The sequence below is a fragment of the Mobula birostris genome, chromosome 16 (assembly GCF_030028105.1).
Source record: "Mobula birostris isolate sMobBir1 chromosome 16, sMobBir1.hap1, whole genome shotgun sequence".
Lineage (NCBI taxonomy): Eukaryota > Metazoa > Chordata > Chondrichthyes > Myliobatiformes > Myliobatidae > Mobula > Mobula birostris.
This window is the reverse complement of record NC_092385.1, coordinates 17,268,596-17,289,071: the sequence shown is the minus strand read 5'-3', so window position 1 is coordinate 17,289,071 and position 20,476 is coordinate 17,268,596. Positions and strand designations below refer to the sequence as shown.

Here is a 20,476-nt window from a genome sequence, read left to right as displayed (position 1 = left end):
GGAAAGGGGGCAGAACTGCGGTTTTGCTGGTCTTCATGTGTCCCTAGGGGGCGCGGTAATGGGTCTTGAAGGCACTCAGGGGCCAGCAGGTGAAAGCGCCCTATCCCTCGCATGTTACTGCGTTCAGGCGCTGAAGTGGGCGTTTGGTGGAGGTCCTTGTGGCCTTCCTTCCGTATTATCAGTTCCGGGGTTTTGCATCCACGTCATGGGCGCAGCTTGGCGCGGCTTTTTATTATCATCGCCCTTTTAGTCGGCGTTACCTGCGCGGGGGGCCGTCAGCCCTTGGGCGGGGGTGGTTGGTAGCCCGTCAGCGATGGCGGGGCCGGTGGATCCGGACGAGTCGTTCGACTTTCTGTTCAAGGTGGTGCTGATCGGAGACGCCGGCGTTGGCAAGACCTGCGTCGTACAGCGCTTCAAGTCGGGCATCTTCGTGGAAAGGCAGGGCAACACGATCGGGGTGGACTTCACAATGAAAACCTTGGAGATCCAGGGCAAGCGGGTGAAGGTGAGGGAGGTGTCGGGGTGGGGTCGGAAACGAAAACAAGTCAAAAAGCTGCAGAGACTCGGCTGGTCGGGCAGCATGTGCGGGGAGAGGAGCGGAGTTTCTGTACCTGTCTGCACGGGTGCGGCCTGACTCGCTGACCTTTCGCAGAGACGTTTGTGTTGGAATGGGAGTGAAGTGAAGTGTGGATTCCGTGCCCCTTCATTCAGCCCTGGGCACCGGCAATAGCTCGGCGTCTCTCCCTTATTTCTAAACAATGATCCACACTTAAGTCGATAAAACTGCAACCCCGGGCAATTATATTTTTGAATTACACGTGACGTTCACGTATAAGTTTGTTTCTTGTTGAATGGACCGTTTTGCAAAGTATTATCGCAATGTGATGGTTAGAGAAATGTGTAATTTCGGGTTATAACCGAAGACCCGATTCTCTATACCATTTCCTGAAGAGAGAAGTCTGGATTATGGGAATAATTCATCAATCAGAGTTTGAGGGTTGATGGGCCGAATGGCCGGATTCCGCGCCTAAACAGAGAGGAAATTGTTTGGTTTTTTTTTTAAACGTTATACCGTGAATTGACAAGATGAAAGTTTTTGTGGTTATAGAGTCAAAAAGAGGAAGTTAGAAATCGTTTTGCTTATTTTTATCCGTGCCTGCAGCTACTTGGCAGCATGAAACTGGCCAAGAAAAAAAGGCGAACTGAGTTCTGTGCTCAGTACACAGAACAGGTTACTAAGTAATCAGATTAATCAATATAAAGTCCCATGGCGCTTTCAAAACTTTGTTTTTGCATCGCGTTTTCTGTTTTTGTATCGTACGGGTTTTATAACACTCCCTGAGGCAGCACAATCTGTTTCCAGAAGTTTTCTTAAATATCTATTTAAAATTTTCAAATATACTTTAAAGCAAACACCCAATTTTAAAATCAATCCAGTTCTGCTTTAATAGTTTGAATCAGAATACACATCAGTGGTTTTGTTTTGAAGCTTATAATGTCTTTATGGTTAATCATATGGCTTAGGTTATTTCAGTTAGATTACAATGACAGACAAGTCAAGGTCCGTGCTTTAGTATTTGAGCCACCTCTGAGCTGGTGGTTCCATTTCATCTTTTAAGTTCCCATCGATTGTCTTTTCTGTTATACAATATTTTACGTTTGAACAGTAAGCTGCTTTGGGCTTTTTTTTTAAATTTGAGGGTCAGATATTCCCGGATGCTGGAAATCTGAAAAGAAACACAAAATGCTAGAAATATTGAGCAGGTTAGACAATACTGGCAGTGAGAGAGAGAATAACAAAAAGTTAAATTCTGGTCTGGTGACCTCTTCTGAAATGTGCACAACACAGAAACAGCGCGAGTTCTACTAATACCTCCTATCCGGCGGGATTTTCATAAATAGCTTTTTGTTGTTTTGCCTTTACTTTCAAATCTGCTGAATTTACCCCGGTCCTTTATATCTCCCACAATTGGTTTACCGTGTCAGCTTCAGATGTGAAGTGCCCCTACCTGCTTGGGAGTTATTCGGTTAAAAGGGAAATACCAAAATCCGGCAGCAACCCAATTAGTTCAGAGTCTCGGATTCTAAAATTGCATCTGTCTTTCATCATCTGTTGTCAAAAAGGGAAATATGGTAAAGGGAACTCAATACTACCCCCTGCTGAGTGCTGCCCTTGCTTTATTGATCATTTAACATTCACGTGCTTTCCGTTTGTCTTCCAGTTGCAGATATGGGACACAGCTGGACAAGAACGATTTAGAACAATTACACAGAGTTATTATCGAAGTGCTAATGGTGCAATTATCGCTTATGACATTAGCAAAAGAGGAACGTTTGCATCTGTGCCTCAGTGGATAGAGGACGTGAAGAAATATTCAGGCTCAAACATTGTACAGTTATTAATAGGTAGGTTTATTTGCAGGTTTGAATATTACACGATGATTAATTGGTCATTTTCTCATCTATGGAGTATGTAGATTGGAATCGTGCTTGTGAATACCCATTCCTTGGCCAGGAAAGTGAGCACCAGTATTAATAGCTGCAGCTTTATCCTTGCATAAGTTGCATTTCTCCGCAACAGTTTTGCTACACTTCATCTTAAATGAAGTGTCAGTGCATTGGCAGCGTGGATTACAGTGTGTGCTTTGGTTGTGCCTAGGTATTTCCCCTTGTGCATGTCAGGGACCTCTGTCCTCCTGGCACCAGGTGAGGGGTGTACAGGAGAGGGATACTGATTGGATATTGGGAATGAGGGAGTACATGAGAAGGACACTGATTGGATATCAGGAATGAGGGAGCACATGAGAAGGACACCGATTGGATATTGGGAATGAGGGAGAACATGAGAAGGACACCGATTGGATATTGGGAATGAGGGAGCACATGAGAAGGACACTGATTGGATATCAGGAATGAGGGAGCACATGAGAAGGACACTGATTGGATATTGGGAATGATGGGAGCATATGAGAAGGATTTTGATTGGTTATCGGGAATGGAGATAGAAGACTGGCGGCTTGCACTGGGACTTTTATAAATCTTTGCAAGTTCACTGCAGTGTAGATTCTGCTCACTTTGCTGACTGGATGTGGTTGCTGTTTTTGTTAACATGGGTTGGATGAGACAGCACACTTTCAAATTTGGAGCAGAAACAAATGAGGTAATTGAGAAAGGCAAATGCTTTAAGGTCCACTATACTGTTGACCTTCTCTCCCTTCCCACAATTCTGTTTATTTACATGCAGAAATCTCCATCATATGCCTCTAAATCAAAGAGCAGAACTCCAATGACTTTGTGTCTTACAGAAGAAAAAAAAGAGAGGCAGTGCAAAAGGCGGCCAGTATTTTCATGAAACTTGCAGCATGTTACAATTTTATCAATCCTTTAGCATTTTAGATGATGCAAACTCCTTACTACCCCAGCACAGTAAATGCCTTAAATGTATAGGGTTCCCCGGTGCAGTCCATCAGCAGTTGGCCAGCTACCGTTGAGACACCCTAACAATTTACAGTGGTGTGTTTTAATATACAGTGATAAGGATATAGCCTCGGGTGGTAATGGGGACAAGCTCCCACTACCTATTAAAAGCTCCCGATGGCGTGTGCCTCATATAGCCTCTGACAACCAGGTCCAGCTCCTGGCCTTCACGTATGGCTTGGTTACTAAGCCTGGCGGAACCGTTTCTACTGACAGGAGAAAGGGCGAAGGAGTGTTTCTGGTACCTTAAAACCAGTCGCTTGGGGCAGACGGGGCTCGTCAGCCGTGGTTGGGATCTCATCTAGGAGAAGGAAGACTGATCTCAAACCTCAGCTGACTTGCGTCTATACCCAGTCATGGGGAAAGCTTCGGGAGTAAACCCCGAGGGCAAGATCCAGAGCTGGAGTCTCTAAAGGCAGTCCTACATTGAGTTCAATGCTGACTGGCAACTCCTGTGACACTGTGTCGGTCTCTGCCGTTCCTTTGGGTTCCTCAGCATGGAGAGGGGGAACTTGCTACATGGGCAGCAGCCTCTCCATATCCTACTGCCCAGGCTTGCGTATCTAGACAGCTAGGACACAACGTCCATGGTCAACTCTGATCGACGGAGACTTCAGATAAGGAAATTGTCAGGAACACTTAGCAACCTCCCTGCAACTAGAACATCCTGTCTTATTCTGTGTGAAGTTCCATTCACATTCAGTCTTTCAATTGCTTCAATTCATACACCCTTCATGCTGAACGCCTCTGGTGCCCTCAGGAAGCCATCGTGACAGGACTTCATAAGGCAGCTACTTCATTGAATGGCCTGTAGTTTGGAACCCCTTGACTTGCTGAGATGGTGTTCGTGTAATCCTTTTATTTCCATTCCTGTTCAGGTGATCAAATCCGGAAAATTCTCATATGTTGAATGAACAGCTAAAGAAGTGAATCTTTACCAATTTTACCGTTTGGGAAAGTACATGGACAGGAGGGGTATGGAGGGCCGTGGGTTCAGGTGGCCGGGGGTGGGGGGGCAGGGGAGGGTCAATGGGATGAGGCAGAATAATGGTTCAGCCTGGACTAGATGGGCTGAATGGTTTGCGGCAGGCTATCAAGAAGGCAAATGGAATGTTGGCCTTTATTGCAATAGGAATTGAAGCTAAGAGCAAGGAGGTTATGCCACAACTGTACAGGGTACTGGTGAGGCCACACTTGGAGAACTGCGTGCAGTTCTGGTCTCCTAACTTGAGGAAGGGTGTGCTGTCTTTGAAGACAGTGCAGAGGAGGTTCATCAGGTTGATTCCAGAGATGAGGGGGTTGGATTATGAGGAGAGTTTGAGTCGCCTGGGACTGTACTTGCTGGAATTCAGAAGAATGAGAGGAGAGCTTATAGAAACATACAAAATTATGAAAGAGATAGATAAGATAGAAGCAAGAAGGTTGTTTCCACTGGTAGGTGAGACTAGAACTAGGGGACATAGCCTCAAGATTCAGAGGAGTAGACTTAGGATGGAGATGAGGAGGAACTGCTATTCCCAGAGACTGGTGAATCTGTGGAACTCTCTGCCCAATGAAGCATTGGACGCTACCTCAGTAAATATATTTAGGACAAGGTTGGATAGATTTTTGCATAGTAGGGGAATTAAGGGTTATGGAGAAAAGGCAGGTAAGTGGAGATGAGTCCATGGCCAGATCAGCCATGATCTTTTTGATTGGCAGAGCAAGCTCGATGGGCCAGATGACCTACTCCTGCTCCTATTTCTTATGTTAAGGGCCTATTTCTGTGCTGTGGTGCTCTATGTCACAGTACATTTGTAAGTATTCTATATGTGCACAATTAGTACTGAAATACATGTATATTGGAGAGGTATGAGAACGATGGCTGGGTGTAGGTGCATCACTACCAAGGCGCTCCTTCCCTCTGCTAGCAGGTGGTGGATGGTCGTTCGAGCAGCTGGTGCTTATCGCTAGTCCTGGTTATGCGACCACTGATGCCAGGCAGACAATCTCTGAAGAGGATTAATGATGGCTGGAGTCACCCATCCTGTAAAGACAGTGCCTAGAAGAACACGATGGCAAACCACTTCTGTAGAAGAATTTGCCGAAAACAATCATGGCCATGGAGACCATGGTTGTCATACGACATGGCACATAATGATGATGTCATATGGCACGGCACATAATGATGATGATGTGAAAGAGCAAGTGACGTATACTGTCTGGTAGGAGCACGATTATGGATAGGAATCCAGTTGTCTATCAGTCCCAGTGGAGGATTTTGATTTGAAACATCGACTGTCCATTTCCCTCCACAGATGCTGCCTGACCTGCTGAGTTCCTCCAGCATTTTGTGTGTGTGTGTGTTGCTTTCGATTTCCAGCATCTGCAGATTTTCTTGTGGTTGCCATTCTTATTCATAATTAGAACAGAGAATTTGAGAACAGAAACGCCAAACGGGAAAAAAAAAGTCATGCTGATGTGAAAGCAGCGTGGGGAGTCTGGGGACTTTGACTGATGCTGTTTTTTGGAGTTAGGTCTTGCATGACAGGAATCAGTGATCTAATTCTCCTAACATTGAATGATGCTGATCTGCTATTACCTCAGGTTGCTTCCTCAGCAGCATGTCCTCCCCTCTGAGAAGATGGGCAAAGGCTCATCTGTGTGAAACACTTGCTTAACTAAAATGTTCATTTTTTGTTTCTGAAATGATATCAGATGGATTTTCTTCCTCATTTAAATATTGGGGCAGGTGGTTTCTGGGTATTACAACGATACCATGGAACTAGCTCAGATAGACATTTTGGTTGGTAAGGACAGGTTGAGCTTAAAAGCCTGCTTCTGTGTTGTAAAACTGTTTTGCTACATTGAGAGAGAGCCTCTCTTGTATAACAATCTCAAGAGTTTTGGACCTTCAGTTGATTAAAATAACGAAGTGTAAACTTCAAGTGATGTATACTGGAGCGGGGGGCATTTCCAGCCCAGCCTTTTCACTTGTATCTTGCTGTAATCATTGTGCAGCAAACAAAGGGCCAGTCTGAGAGAGGGGTTGCCAGTGATGGTTTAAATAATGGGAATGAGGTTTACTTTCTGCTTTCCTTTTAGATCGTCAGAGCATGAATCTGATTCAGTAACACATTTTCATAAACTCCTGATTCTAATACTTGTATTTTTACTTGGACACCAACATACCAACGCACCCTCCCCCCCCCCCCCCGAGGAACTCAATTAATCAGGCAGCATCTATGAAAATGAATAAATGGACTGAGATCCTTCTTCAACACTGGAAAGAAAGGGGGAAGACGTCAGAGTAAAAAGGTGGGGGGAGGAAAAATAGCTCGAAGGTGATGGGTAACGCCAGGTGGAAAGGAAAAGTAAAGGACTGGAGAGGAAGGAATCAGGCAAGAAGAATGGGTTTTTACAAGGACCTGATTATTTTTGCATATAATTGTGAACTAAACCCTGCATTTAGTTGTGCAGGCAAGTGCAGTGAAATAGTTAATGAATTTGGTTCATAAGATGGTGATGGCTATATATGTGTGCATATATAAATGTAATGTGCGTATGTATATGTGCGTGTATATATATATATAGAATGGACAAATATTGTACGCAAGTTTTACAAGAACGTAACAATTGTCATCCTCGGTAGCTTCTCGCTTTGCTGTACATTGCAACTGCTGTATTGGACTGTGATCATCCCCACCTGCCTGAAATGGGGTGTCAGTGGATGAATGTTACCATTTGTTGCTTGACCTTAAAGAAGTAGTGTTGTAGTTCTGAAAGGAGTGGTGAGGATGTTCAGATGAGATTTGATGCCGGGTACAAGATTATGATGATCTGGAGTCAGTCAAATGTGAGGAACTCCCAATTGGAGAAGTGTTGAGCACTGGTGGGCACTGATCTCATCCGATTGGCTGACAATCCATGGAAGTTGTGAAGAGTTTGTTTTTTTTTAAACGTGGCAAGTTATGATAAGAAATGCATTGTATGGCAGAGGGGTTCATGCAGATTAACTTGCAGTTTTTAAGAGGGTATTGGGGAAATGTTTGAAAATTTAAGGGGAAAGTAAAGGTTCTGCAGGGTAATAGGTCCAACGCAGATGTGATGGGCCGATCAGCCGTGTCCTGTGTTGTAATGCTTTGATAATTCTGCCACTCTAAATGAACTGAGATTAAAACTAAAGTGTTTTTTTTTCCCAGCAGGCCACCAGCTAGGCTGCATTTGTGCCCAGAAGATAATATTGACTTATCAGTGTTTCACAATTTGCCCTCAAAACCTTCTAAACCATCAGTAGTTGTAGGGAAATTATTAACATTGTTAATTATAAAAGACCTCAGAGATAAGGTTTTATTTCCACATCTTTCCTGTAATGTGGTGATCACAACTGCACACAACAACCCAAATGTGGCCTAAACAAAGTTTTATAGAGCCACAACATGGCATCCTGACCAATGCCATTCACCTTCTTTACCACCCAGTCTACTTTTTCCACCCTATCTGCTTCTCCAGGGCAGCTCAGAACTTTGACCCAATGATCCCTCTGTGTATCAGTGCTCCTTAACTGCTAGCCATTTATACCTTCCTCTTAAATTTGAGCTCCCAAGATGCAACACTTCACACTTGTGTGGATTAAACTCCATCTGCCATTTCTCTGCCCATACTTCCAGCTGGTCTATATCCTGTTGAATCCATTGACAGCCTTCCTCACTATTCACAGCTGACAATTTTTTGTGTCATCACCAATCAGATAGACATCTTGATGGTATGGACGCATTGACCTTAAGGGCCTCTGTTTTACAACTGTCTCAGGTGTTTTGGACCTTCAGTTGGTTAAAATAACTCGTTGTAAACCAAGCCCAATGTATACTGGAGTGGGGTCATTTCCAGCCCAGCCATTTCACTTGTATCTTTCTGTGATCATTGTGCACCAAATAAAGGGCCAACCAGAGAGCCTTATTGTCAGTGAAGGTTTAAGTCATGGGTTTCCTACTTTTTATATGCCATGGACCAAAGGGTCTGTGGAACCAGGTTGGGAACTCTTTGTTTAAATGATGGGAAAGAGGTTTACTCTCTGCTCTCCTGTTAGATCATCAGAGCACAAGTCTGATTTAGTAGCACATATTCATAAACTCCTGAATATAGAATTTGTATTTTTACTTAAGTGTTTTAAAAAGGACCTGATTAATTTTGCATATAATTTTGAACTAAACCCTGCATTAGCTCTGTAAAAAGGATTATTAAGTGGAACTAAAATGGGGGTTTCAGTATAGTGCAATGTGCTGATAAATCATTCCATTCACAATGGCCATAGAATTGATTTAGGTACAAAACTACTGTGCCGTGCCAATGGCTTTTGGGACTGCCTGGTGAAGGGGTCATTGAAATAAAACTAGAGGAAAGGAATTCTAACAAAGGTACAAAGGTGAAGGTCTCGTTCTAAGTAAGATTGTAGGCAAGGTGGGAGAGCGGAAAACTGATTGGATGAGGACTAACCAATCAGGAGGGACGGACGACGGGTGTATAAATACTACCAGACTTGACGTGTCCAGGCTTCATCCATAATGAAGATGGCAGAGTTTGTCATCGAAACGTTGGTTAAAAGCGATACCCGGCTGGAAGCCTGAGAAGAGTTTAGTCGTGTTTCCACAACCAAAAGTACAAAAAATACGTACTGAAGAGAGTAATTCCTTTGGCCTTTCGAATTAAAAACAAACCTAGCTTTATGTGTGTATATTGTTGATTTTTAAAAATACATTTTATGCTCTGAAGGATGATAAAAACAGTATGTTAATATAAACAGAGCTCTGAAGGGCCATGCAGTGGGTGGCCATTATACGGCCTGCAGGATGTATCTTTTTGATCCACCACAGGAGCAACAAACCAGAGTCATCTCCATTTCCTCACGGACATGGTCAATGTTGTCAGAGCCAGCTCCTGATCAATAAGGACCTGTACGGAGGGATAATTGGGTCAAAGTTCTGAGCTCCCCAAAAGAGGCAGATTGGATGGAGAAAGTAGATAACGTGGTAACGAAGGTGAATGACATTGGTCAGGGTGCTAAGTATAACGGCCAGGAGGCCATGTTGTGGCTCTACAAAACTTGGCTATTGAATCCAGTGGTGTGGTGTGGTGTTCCTCCTGTGGGCCAGTAATGAACTGCTTTAATGTTTGTCCAGGCCACAGCTCTGGCTAACTGACAATCAAAGCTGTCCGGTTCTGGTAATATCTGTTGGAAAAATACTCAGTCTAGGAAAAATCATAATCTTAACTTATTAGAACATGCACGTTTTGGAATTTTTCTTGAAAATTTTCAGCCAAACATAGCGTCTATGAGATGCATTTTGTCCATTTGTTCACGTGGACCATTATTACTAAGGGTTAAGTTGCTGTAAGAATTAAAACTCAGCAGTGGAAAACCTTACCTTTTTATTCCTGCATCTTCCTCCTTCCTTCTCGGTCCTGAAGAAGGGTCTCGGCCCAAAACATCGACTGTTTATTCATTTCCACAGATGCTGCCTGACCTGCTGAGTTCCTCCAGAATTTTGTGTGTGTTTTACTCTGGATTTTCAGCATCTGCAAACTTTCCCTAATAGTGTTTTGTTTTTTTTAATTGTGTTAATATCAAAAAGTAAGTTCCATTAATCTTGTTACCGATGGGTTCTTCCTCTCAATTGAGAGTTGTTGCATCTTTGGGACTTCTGACTTGGTGAAGATTCACCAGGTGAATTTTCCTGCGTGACAGGAAGTTGATGCTCCTTGTGTGCAGGATGTTGGCTCTTTGCTGTCAGAACGACAGTGGCAAGGACCTTGACAAGTTTGCCTGAAGGATTCTTCAGACATGATTTAGATTGTCTGTTACTGGCAGTAATGGACTGCTACTGCCAGGAGTAAAGTTGCATCTCTACACAATCATAGAAAGCTTACAACTAAGGAGAGTTAGCATAGGCAAAATTTAATGAAATCCTCCACCAGCCCTTTTTCCAAACCTTACAAACCTTTCTCCCCATTATACCTAATTTCTGCATGAAGTCCACAATAGTACCTGCTTCCACTATATTTGCAGGCAGCACGTTCCAGGTTCCAATGATCCACTGCTTTCTTTATCTTTTAAAAACTCCCATGTCACTCTTAATTATCTTCCCCTTTATGCCTCTGACCTTTAACCTTTAAATTCATTTACAAAGGGGGACAACCTGCCGCTCTCTGAATTCCTCATCATTTTATATTAGCGGCGGACCGATCGATTCGAAGAGAGAGAGCTTCGTGCAGGTTGGGGAGAAGAGTTTAAAAAAAGGAGTGTTTCGCAAGGATTGGCACATTAGCAGTGGACCAGTCGATTCGCAATTCATTAGCAGAAGCAATTAAAAGCAAAGCAGGGTCAAAGCGGAGCAGCCATTGTGTGAGAGGACCAGTGTAGGAGTGGGAACTTGAGGCTTTGGGGAGGAGGCACGGGTAAGTAGCAAGTAAGGCTTTTGTAGTGGTTGATTTAAAAAGTCACTAAATTACAACTAATTAAAGGGGTGATGCAGGATCGGGTGATGCGCTGTAGCTGCATGATGTGGGAGCGGGTGGACCCTGTTGTGGTTCCTGGTGACCACATCTGCTGCAAATGTTGGTTGCTCGAGGAACTCGGGCTCAAGGTTGATGACCTGGAATCTGAGGTTCAAACACTACGGCACATCAGGGTGGGGGAGAGTTACCTGGATTCTGTTTCAGGAGGTAGTCACACCCATTAGATTAGCTGCCTCAAATTCGGTCTGTGGTCAGGGACAAGAGGGTGTGACTGCGACTGAGGTGGGTAGTGGGATCCAAGAGACAGTGCTGGAGGAGCCTCAGCCCTTGAGCTTGTCCATCATGTCTGAGATTTTTGCACCCTGTGTGGATGAGAGTGGGGGGCTGTAGGAAGGAGGTGGCACCATAGTGGAGGCATTCAAGAGAGGGATTGAGAGACATGTGGTAATTGGGGATAGTAAAGTCAGGGGAATAGAGTTCTCTGTTGTGAGGATAGAGCATCCCGAAGGCTGTGTTGCCAGCCTGGTGCCCGGGTTCAGGATATCTGACTTGCAAGGAATTTGCAATGGGAGGGGAAAGATCCAGTTGTCATGGTGCATGTGGGTACCAACGACATAAGTAAAATGAGGAAAAACGTTCTGCTGAGGGAATTTGAGCAGCTAGGGACTAAGTTTTAAAAAGCAGAACCAAAAAGGTAGTTATCTCTGGATTACTACCTGAGCCACGTGCAGATTGGCACAGGGTCAAGAAGATTAGAGAGTTAAGTGCGTAGCCCAAGGATTGGTGTGGGAGAAGTGGGTTTGAATTCATGGGGAATTGGCACCAGTATTGGGGAAGGAGGGAGCTGTACCAATGGGACGGGCTCCACCTGAACCATGATGGGACCTGGATCCTAGCGAATCGCATAGCTAGGGCCGTGGATAGGGCTTTAAACTAAATAGTAGGGGGGTGAGTTCAACAGATTGGAGAAGTATGAATAAAGAAAATAAGAAAAGTGTGGATAAAGAAAAAACAAAAGATTAAAAAGAGAAAACTAAGAGTGGAGTGAAGAAAAGTGCAAAAGAGTAAAGGATTACAATGTTTTAAAAGCATGATGAGTGTAAGGGCACTTTATTTGAAAGTGCATAGTATTTGAAACAGGGTCAGTGAACTTCTGCAACACACATAAAAGTTGCTGGTGAACGCAGCAGGCCAGGCAGCATCTCTAGGAAGAGGTAGGTGACGTTTCGGGCCGAGACCCTTCGTCAGGACTAACTAAAGGAAGAGCTAGTAAGAGATTTGAGAGAGGGAAGGGGAGATCCAAAATGATAGGAGAAGACAGGAGTGGGAGGGATGGAGCCAAGAGCTGGACAGGTGACTGGCAAAAGGGATATGAGAAGATCATGGGACAGGAGGCCCAGGGAGAAGGAAAAGGGGGAGGGGGACAAAGCCCAGAGGATGGGCAAGGGGTATAGTGAGAGGGACAGAGGGAGGAAAAGGAGAGAGAGAGAAAAAGAATGTGTGTGTATATAAATAAGTAATGGATGGAGTACAAGAGGGAGGTAGGGCATTGAACTTGTAGCTCAAATCAGTATAAAGAGGTATGATTTAGTGGCCATTACAGAAACGTGGTTGCAGGGCGGAGAGAATTGGGAATTAAATATCCAAGGATATCAGGTAATAACGGAAGGATAGGCAGGAAGATAAGGTTGGTGGGGTAGCGCTTTTAATTAAAGATGAGATCAGGACGATAGTGAGAGACGATATAAGATCTCACAAGACGATATAAGGAGCAGAACGTTGAATCCATCTGGGTAGAGATTAGGAGTCATAAAGGGAAAAAATCACTGGTGGGAGTTGTCTATTGGCCACCGAATAATAACATTATAGTGGCATGTGCAATAAACAAAGAAATACCTGAGGTATGTAAGAATGGAACAGCAGTTATCGTGGTGGACTTTAACTTGCACACAGATTGGGTGAGTTGAGTTGGTCAAGGCAGTCTTAAGGAGGGCTTCATAGAATGCATCTGTGACTGCTTTCTTGAACAGCATGTTACTGAACCTACGAGGGTACGTGCTATCTTAGATCTGGTCCTGTGCAATGAAACGGGTAAAATTAGTGATCTTCTAGTTGGGAATACTCCTGGAAAGGGTAATCATAGTGTGATTGAATTTCTCATACAAATGGAGGATGCAATAGATCAATCTAAAACCAGTATATTATGCCTAAACAATGGAGACTGTAATGGGATGAGGGAAGATTTGACTAGTATAGACTGGGAACACAGGCCATATGGTGCAACAGTTGAGGAACAGTGGAAGACCTCCAAAGATTTTTCACGGTGCTCAACAAAGGTATGTTGCAGTTAAAATCAAGGACAGTAAGGGTGAGGAGAGCCAATCTTGGATAACTGAGGAAATAAAAGAAGACATCAAACTAAAAGCTCATGCATACAAAATCGCCAAGAGTAGTAGGAAACTGGAGGATTGGGAGAACTTTAAAATTCACAAAGTACCACGAAGCGAACAATAAAAAAAAGGAAGCTAGATTATGAAAATAAGCTAGCACAAAATATAAAAAAGGATAGTAGAAGTTTTTATAATTATATAAAGCGGAAAAGGGTGGCTAAAGTGAATTAGGTCCCTTGGAGGACGAGAAGGGGGAATTGATACTGAAAAACGAGGAAATGCCCAAGGTTTTGAATGACTATTTTGTGTCGGTCTTCATGGTAGGGGATACGTCTAACATGCCAAAGTGAGATGTTATGGATGCGATGGGAGGTGAGGACCTCAATACAATAACCATCCCTAAAGAGGTAGTGCTGAGCAAACTTGTGGGCATGAAGATAGATAAGTCCCCTGGTCCTGATGGAATGCATCCCAGGGTACTGAAAGAAAGTGGCAGAAGCTATGGTAGAGCCTTTGGTGATGATTTACCAAAATTTTTTGAACAGTGGAAGACGGTGAATGTCACGCCACTGTTCAAAATAGGATGTAGGCAAAAGGCAGGTAACTATAGGCCAGTTAGTATAACATCTGTAGTTGGGGAAATGCTTAAAGCTATCACTAAAGAAGAAATAGCGAGACATCTAGAAAGAAATGGATCCATCAGGCAGATGCAGCATGGATTCAGCAAAGGCAAGTCCTCTTTGACAAACTTACTGGAGTTCTTCGAGGATGTAACAAGCGCAGTGGATAGAGGGGAACAGATAGATGTTATTTACTTGGATTTTCAGAAGGCGTTCGATAAGTTGCCACATAAAAGACATCCATAAAGTAAGGATGCGCAGAGTTGGGGGTGGATAGAGGATTGGTTAACTAATAGAAAGCAGAGAGTTAGATACATGGGTGTTACTGTGGTTGGCAATCAGTGGTGAGCGATGTGCCGCAGGGGTCGGTGCTGGGCCACAACTGTTCACGATATACATTAACAATCTGGAAGAGGAGACTGAGTGCAGTATATCTAAGTTTGCTGATGATACTAAATTGAGTGGGAAAGCAAATTGTGCAGAAGATTTGGAAAGTCTACAGAGAGATATAGATAGTGAGTGGGCAAGGGTCTGGTAGATGGAGTACAATGTTGGTAAATGCAAGGTGATCCACTTAGGGAGGCAAAATGAAAGAACAGATTGTTATTTAAATGGTAAAAAAATTGCAGCATGCTGCTGTGCTGAGGGACTTGGGAGTACTTGTGCATGAATCACAAAAGGTTGGTTTGCAGGTGCAGCAGGCTGTCAAGAAGGCAAATGGAATGTTGGCCTTCATTGCTAAAAGGATTGAATTTAAGAGCAGGGAGGTTATGCTGCAACTGTACAGGGAACTGGTGAGGCCGCACCTGGAGTACTGTGTGCAGTTCTGGTCTCCTTACTTGAGGAAGGATATACTGGCTTTGGAGGTGGTGCAGAGGAGGGTCACCAGGTTGATTCCAGAGATGAGGGGGTTAGACTATGAGGAGAGATTGAGTTGCCTGGGACTGTACTCACTGGAATTCAGAAGAATGAGAGGTGATCTTATAGAAACATATAAAATTATGAAAGGGATAGATAAGATAGAGGTAGGAAAATTGTTTCCACTGGTAGGTGAGACTAGAACTAGGGGACAGAACCTCAAGATTCGGGGGAGTCGATTTAGGATTGAGATGAGGAAGAACAGCTTTCCTCTGAGAGTGGTGAATCTGTGGAATTCTACCCAATGAAGCAGTGGAGGCTTCGTCAGTAAATATATTTAAGACAAGGTTTGATAGATTTTTGCATAGTAGAGGAATTAAGGGTTATGGGGAAGAGGCAGCTGGGTGGAGATGAGTCCATGACCAGATCAGCCATGATCTTAATTGAATGGCAGGGCAGGCTTGATGGGCTGGATGGCCTACTCCTGCTCTTATTTCTTATGTTTTTATTTACTTTCATCAAATTTCCTTTCAGACTGCTTTCAAAGAAAAGCATCTATCTCTTTGGTCTTGAAACTGAAGTTCCTCATCCGAAGCATCATTTTTTGTAATTTTTTTTCCTGGACCTTGTTTTTTAAGACCCGGCTGGTGGCGTAACGGCATCAGTGCCAGACTTTGGGATGAAAGGTCCCGAGTTCGAATCCAGCCGGCTCCCCTGCACGCTTTCCATCCGTGCTGGGTTACAAGCTGGTGATCTCTTTGGAAACTCACCTGGCAGAAGGCAATGGCAACCCACTGCTGTAACTTGCCTCGTACGCAGTTCCCCACTACGTCAGAGAGGCGTGGAGTGAAATGGTCCGCTAACTGGAGAAACTCCGGGTGCAACGTACCTTTCCTTTTTCCTTGTTTTTTAACTTCCTTACATTCTTCCCATGATGTGGCAGCAAATACAATTCTTCAGTGGAAACCAGATCAGGTTCAGCACAAGTTTTGTGCTCTGCCTGTTGATGGAGCCCAGAACTGTGTGCGCCTTACTTTCTGCTTTCTCAAATTGTGTTATCATTTTCAATTAATTGTGCACTCACACATCTGGGTTCTTCTGCTCTCTCAGCCCTTTATTATCAATTTTATTCAATCTTGATGCTGTTAATTCTTCCTATCTTGCCAGTTTTCCACAGAATGCTTCTTCTACCAAACATCCTGCTTGTTCCACAGGCCCTGGAGTAGTCTTGGAGTACGGTGAGCAGTTTTGGGCCCCTTATCTAAGAAGGGATGTGCTGTCATTGGAGAGGGTCCAGAGGACGTTCATGAGAATAACTCCAGGAATGAAAGGCTTATCATTGAGGACCGATTGATGGCTTTGGGCCTGTGCTCACTGGAATTCAGAAGGATAAGCTAGGATCTTATTGAAATCTATCAGATGTTGAAAGTCCTTGGTAGAGTGGATGTGGAGAGGACATTTCCTATGGTGAAGCGAGTCTAGAACCAGAAGGCACAGCCTTAGAATAGAGGGATGTCCTTTTAGAATGGAAATGAGGAGGAATTTCTTTAGCCAGAGAGTGGTGAATCTGTGGAATTCGGCCTCTATAGCTGCCTGTGGCAGCAAATCTTTATGTATATATAAGGCTGAGGTTGATAAAATTCTTGATTAATCAGGGCATGAAGGGTTACAGGGAGAAGGCAGGATATTGGGACTGAGGGGGAAATGGATCAGCCATGATGAGATAGCGGAGCAGACTCGATGGGCTACATGGCCTAATTCTGCTTCTATATCTTAAGGTCTGGGAAATTGTGGATTTGTACTCCCAATTCAGGTCATGAAAATAGATCAGTAAAAGCAGTGGCTGCATCACTGGCCCCTGTAAACCTTCCTCCAGTCAGACAAGCAATTTCACCACAATGCTCTGTTATCTGTTACTCCGCCAGCCTAATCTGAATGTTATCAGTGTTACTTCTGAGACGTGCAGTTCCACCATTTCTCCCTTAAAGGTTACCCCTCGTTCTGTTTGTCAGACTTTCATGAGCTGGATCACTCAACACACTGAACTTGGGCTTCCACCGGTCAATTACTCCGGCGGATATGTTTGTTTTAAAGAGGGGTTGCTGCATTGTCTAAGCTGCCATTTTCCCAATGTATCAAATAGAGGCCTAGTTTTTTCTGCAGTTTCTTGTGCCCTGTTTTTATTTTCTTCTGTCAGACGACTATGTTGAAGATGAGGAGGGGAGTTGCCCCTATTGTTCAGGGCTCCGTTTAACCCTGAATCGTTTGTCAGTGTGAACTTGCTGTGTATAGTTTGGATGCAGAAATGATTGCATCCCAAAGACACTGTTGGCTGTGAAGCAAGTCGGGCATCCAGAGGTTGTGATAGATGCACAAATGAAATTCATTTCTTTAGAACAAGGAGCCATAATGCAAGAAACTTGGAACAGACAGTAGGAGAAGTTCCTTAGAACTTTTGGAGCCAAAAATCGCACATTAAGTTCAGAGTATATTTATTATCAAAGTACATAAGCAGTACAAACCCTGAGATTTGTCTTCTCCAGACAGCTATGAAACAAAGAAAGTGAACTATGGAACCCGTTCAAAGAAAAACATCAAACTCCAAACACACACAAGAAAAGAACAAATCGTGTGGGAAAACACGGAACATGAAACACCAAACCAACAAAACAATCCAGGCATATTCATTTCAATTCAACCCAGCGCTGTGTCATTTGTTAATTTCTGCCTGCAGAGACAGTCCAACCGGGTCAAAATATCAACAGAAATGAGTGATCACTGTCTAAGAAAAAAAGGAATATGGAGCCGTGCAAATAGATGTAATGATGACTTTTTGCCGTGCAGGTCTCTGAGCTGCATCAGTTTTGATAAACTGGTCGACATCCATACATAAGAATAAACTAACCTTACATTCATTTAGTAAAATACTTCTGTTTCTCGTTGCAGGGAACAAGTCTGATATGGAAGATATACGAGAGGTTGAATACCAAGAAGCCCAAACTCTTGCAGATCACTATGATATCGTGTCTGTATTAGAAACTTCCGCCAAAGATTCTAGCAATGTGGAAGAGGCTTTTATCAAAATGGCTACGGAGTTGATGCTGAGGCACGGTGGGCCAGTGTTCACTGAGAAAGCAACGGAAACCCTCAAATTAAATAGCAAGGACGTGAATGAAGGATGGGGCTGTAGCTGCTGATGTTGCGGGCTAACTTCATCGGGTTTTGCATCTCATTCTCAGATCGAGAGATAAATCACGAATGCGGTGTAACTCACTCAGAGCCAGTAACAGTTTAGTTATGCGTTCTTGAAAACTCTTGTGACATCTGCTCATTCCTACAATTTGAAGCTGATAGTCCGGTTTTCACTGATTATATGACATATAACTTGAAATTCCAATAGGACCAGTGGTCCTATTGCCTTAACTACTGATACTGAAATACTTACTTAGTCTACCAGCCCTTTTTCTAATGAATTTTATAATTCTGAACAGGTTATTTTGTGGAGAAGACCTGAACATTTAAATATGAACTAATACTTAGAGCTAATACCTAGGAAAGCTCCTGATTAAGTTGCTTGTAAGCAGTGGGTGGAAAAAGGCGGAGTGTACATCGTGCTATTATTCTTTAGCATATCTGTCGTTGCCTTACAATTAAAACTGCATTCCAGCTATTTTATGTGCCAATTTCAGTATTGGGAAACCCAAGCAGTCCTATGAATATTGTTCTTTTAAAATCAATTAATGCTTTACTGTGAGGTTTTGTCTGCTTGTCTGACCTACTTTTATAGGTGGTGATTTAATCTGAAACTTGAAACAAATGCGTGTCTATTGTAATTACGTTTTGAGAATGATTCTGCACCCTTCAGTTGCTGTGTTGTAGCCCACAACAGGCGGCCATTTTGTGCTCCCAAGCAACAATGTAATTTTCACCGTTGATTGGAAATGATCAAAGAGCAGATTACCGAAGGCAGTGGCTAACCTAGCGACAGAAAATTGCAGCTAACTCCTTGCCTGGATGTTGTGCTTTCTGATGTGTGTGGTTCTGCATGCAGCTTGGATCAATGCCAGCCTTATTATTGATTCAGAGTGCGTGGTTTGGATGGATGAGGACAAAGTATTCGGCAGCAAATGGTACTGATGTGCTCTTCGCCTTGCATTTGCAAACTGCCAGCAGGGAAGATCTCTCCTGGAAAATGCATTGTGCACTTTATCTGTTTTTTTTTTAAAAAAACAGATTCCAGAATAACGGGGGGGGGGGGGGGGGCGGGAATGATATGTTTTTTTTTAAACATGCTTTTTATGTTAGCAATGATGGGGGTGGGAGCTGAGTTTTACTGAACTGGCTGAATCACCCAACAATCTCTTTAAAAACTAACCTTGATTTTATTGAAACTGACAGCACTATTTTCTGATGGTGTGTAGTTCAGATCAACAGTAATTCCACTATCCAAACCAAAGAATGCCATTAGCCAGAGAAACTATTGGATGTGGTTAGGGACAACGTTCTTTTTGAGAAAGCAATTAAATAAATCTTTTTTTTATATATGCTTGAAATAAAATAATGAAATTTTGGCAATATCTATTTTAATAACTGGGTGAAGTGTAGTGCCTACAATATTTAACTATTCATGGAAAACTTTTGCACAGATGTACTAAAATCTAGTTTATTAATTGTACCCTTTTTGGATATTATATGCTAATGTAAAATTTAATAGCATTGCTACTATTTTACATAAATACAGGTATTATATGGTAATATAATTGTTCAATAGTGCAATCCTTTAATCTGAGCTCTGTCCCAAACTGTTGTGATGGGCACCAAATGCATATGGAACTGCCCCGAGGCTTTCCCTTCCATTCACATCTACATGTTTCCCCCCCCACCCCATCTCCACATTCTTATGCAGCTATTTTTCTATTATTTCCAGTATCTAACCTATCTACAAGCAAATTTTCTAAAAAAAAAATAGTGCTTGCCATTTACAGTGCAAATCCTTACAAGAGATGGAACTTGCAATAAAATGGCTGTCGTGGGAAATGGTCACATTAACGCAAAGCTTATTGCATTTCTAAGGGTGTGGGCAGATGGATTGGAATATTATTAAAGATTAGCTTTATTTGTCACGTACGCCGAAGCTTCGATGTGCGTGAGCGACCGTCACAGTCTGAATACGTGCTGAGGTCAGCCCTTGGGGGGGCGCTATACTCTGGTGCCGAAATAGCATGCCCACCACTTTCTGACCCTAACCCTGTTATGTCTTTGGAATGTGGAAGCATGGAGATGGTGTGCACGCTCCTTGCCAACAGCAGCAGAATTGTACTGGCTCTGTGGTAGCGTTATGCTAGCTGCTATGCTGCTGTGCACTGTATTTAAATACTGTGGTATGGCTTCATGCATCTACCAGTGAAGGACTTACTTTAGCTCCCAGTGGGAGAAGGCAACCTTCCTGCCAAGCAGCTGAATTTGGAGCAGCAGCAGAATTTAGCCACCAAGCCTTGTGTGAACACTGCCTTGTTGTTTTCCTGTTTCAGGGTGAGAGGCAGCTGCACCACAGCAAAGTCACAAAATCAAATAGCCCGCAGATTGTGGGTAACCTTTGTGAAGTGGCAGCTGGGAATGTTACATGTCTGGAAAGCA

The 20,476-nt window shown here is 43.3% G+C and overlaps 1 protein-coding gene across 1 annotated transcript; it reads left to right on the top strand.

Moving 5' to 3' along the window:
• Window positions 1-187: 187 nt before the first annotated feature.
• On the top strand, window positions 188-19,083 carry rab43 (RAB43, member RAS oncogene family). The gene is made up of 3 exons (XM_072280347.1): window positions 188-505; window positions 2,223-2,406; window positions 17,786-19,083. The coding sequence occupies exons 1-3, from the start codon at window positions 314-316 to the stop codon at window positions 18,034-18,036; spliced, it is 627 nt and encodes a 208-aa protein (XP_072136448.1). The 5' UTR covers window positions 188-313; the 3' UTR covers window positions 18,037-19,083.
• The last annotated feature ends 1,393 nt before the right edge of the window (window positions 19,084-20,476 follow it).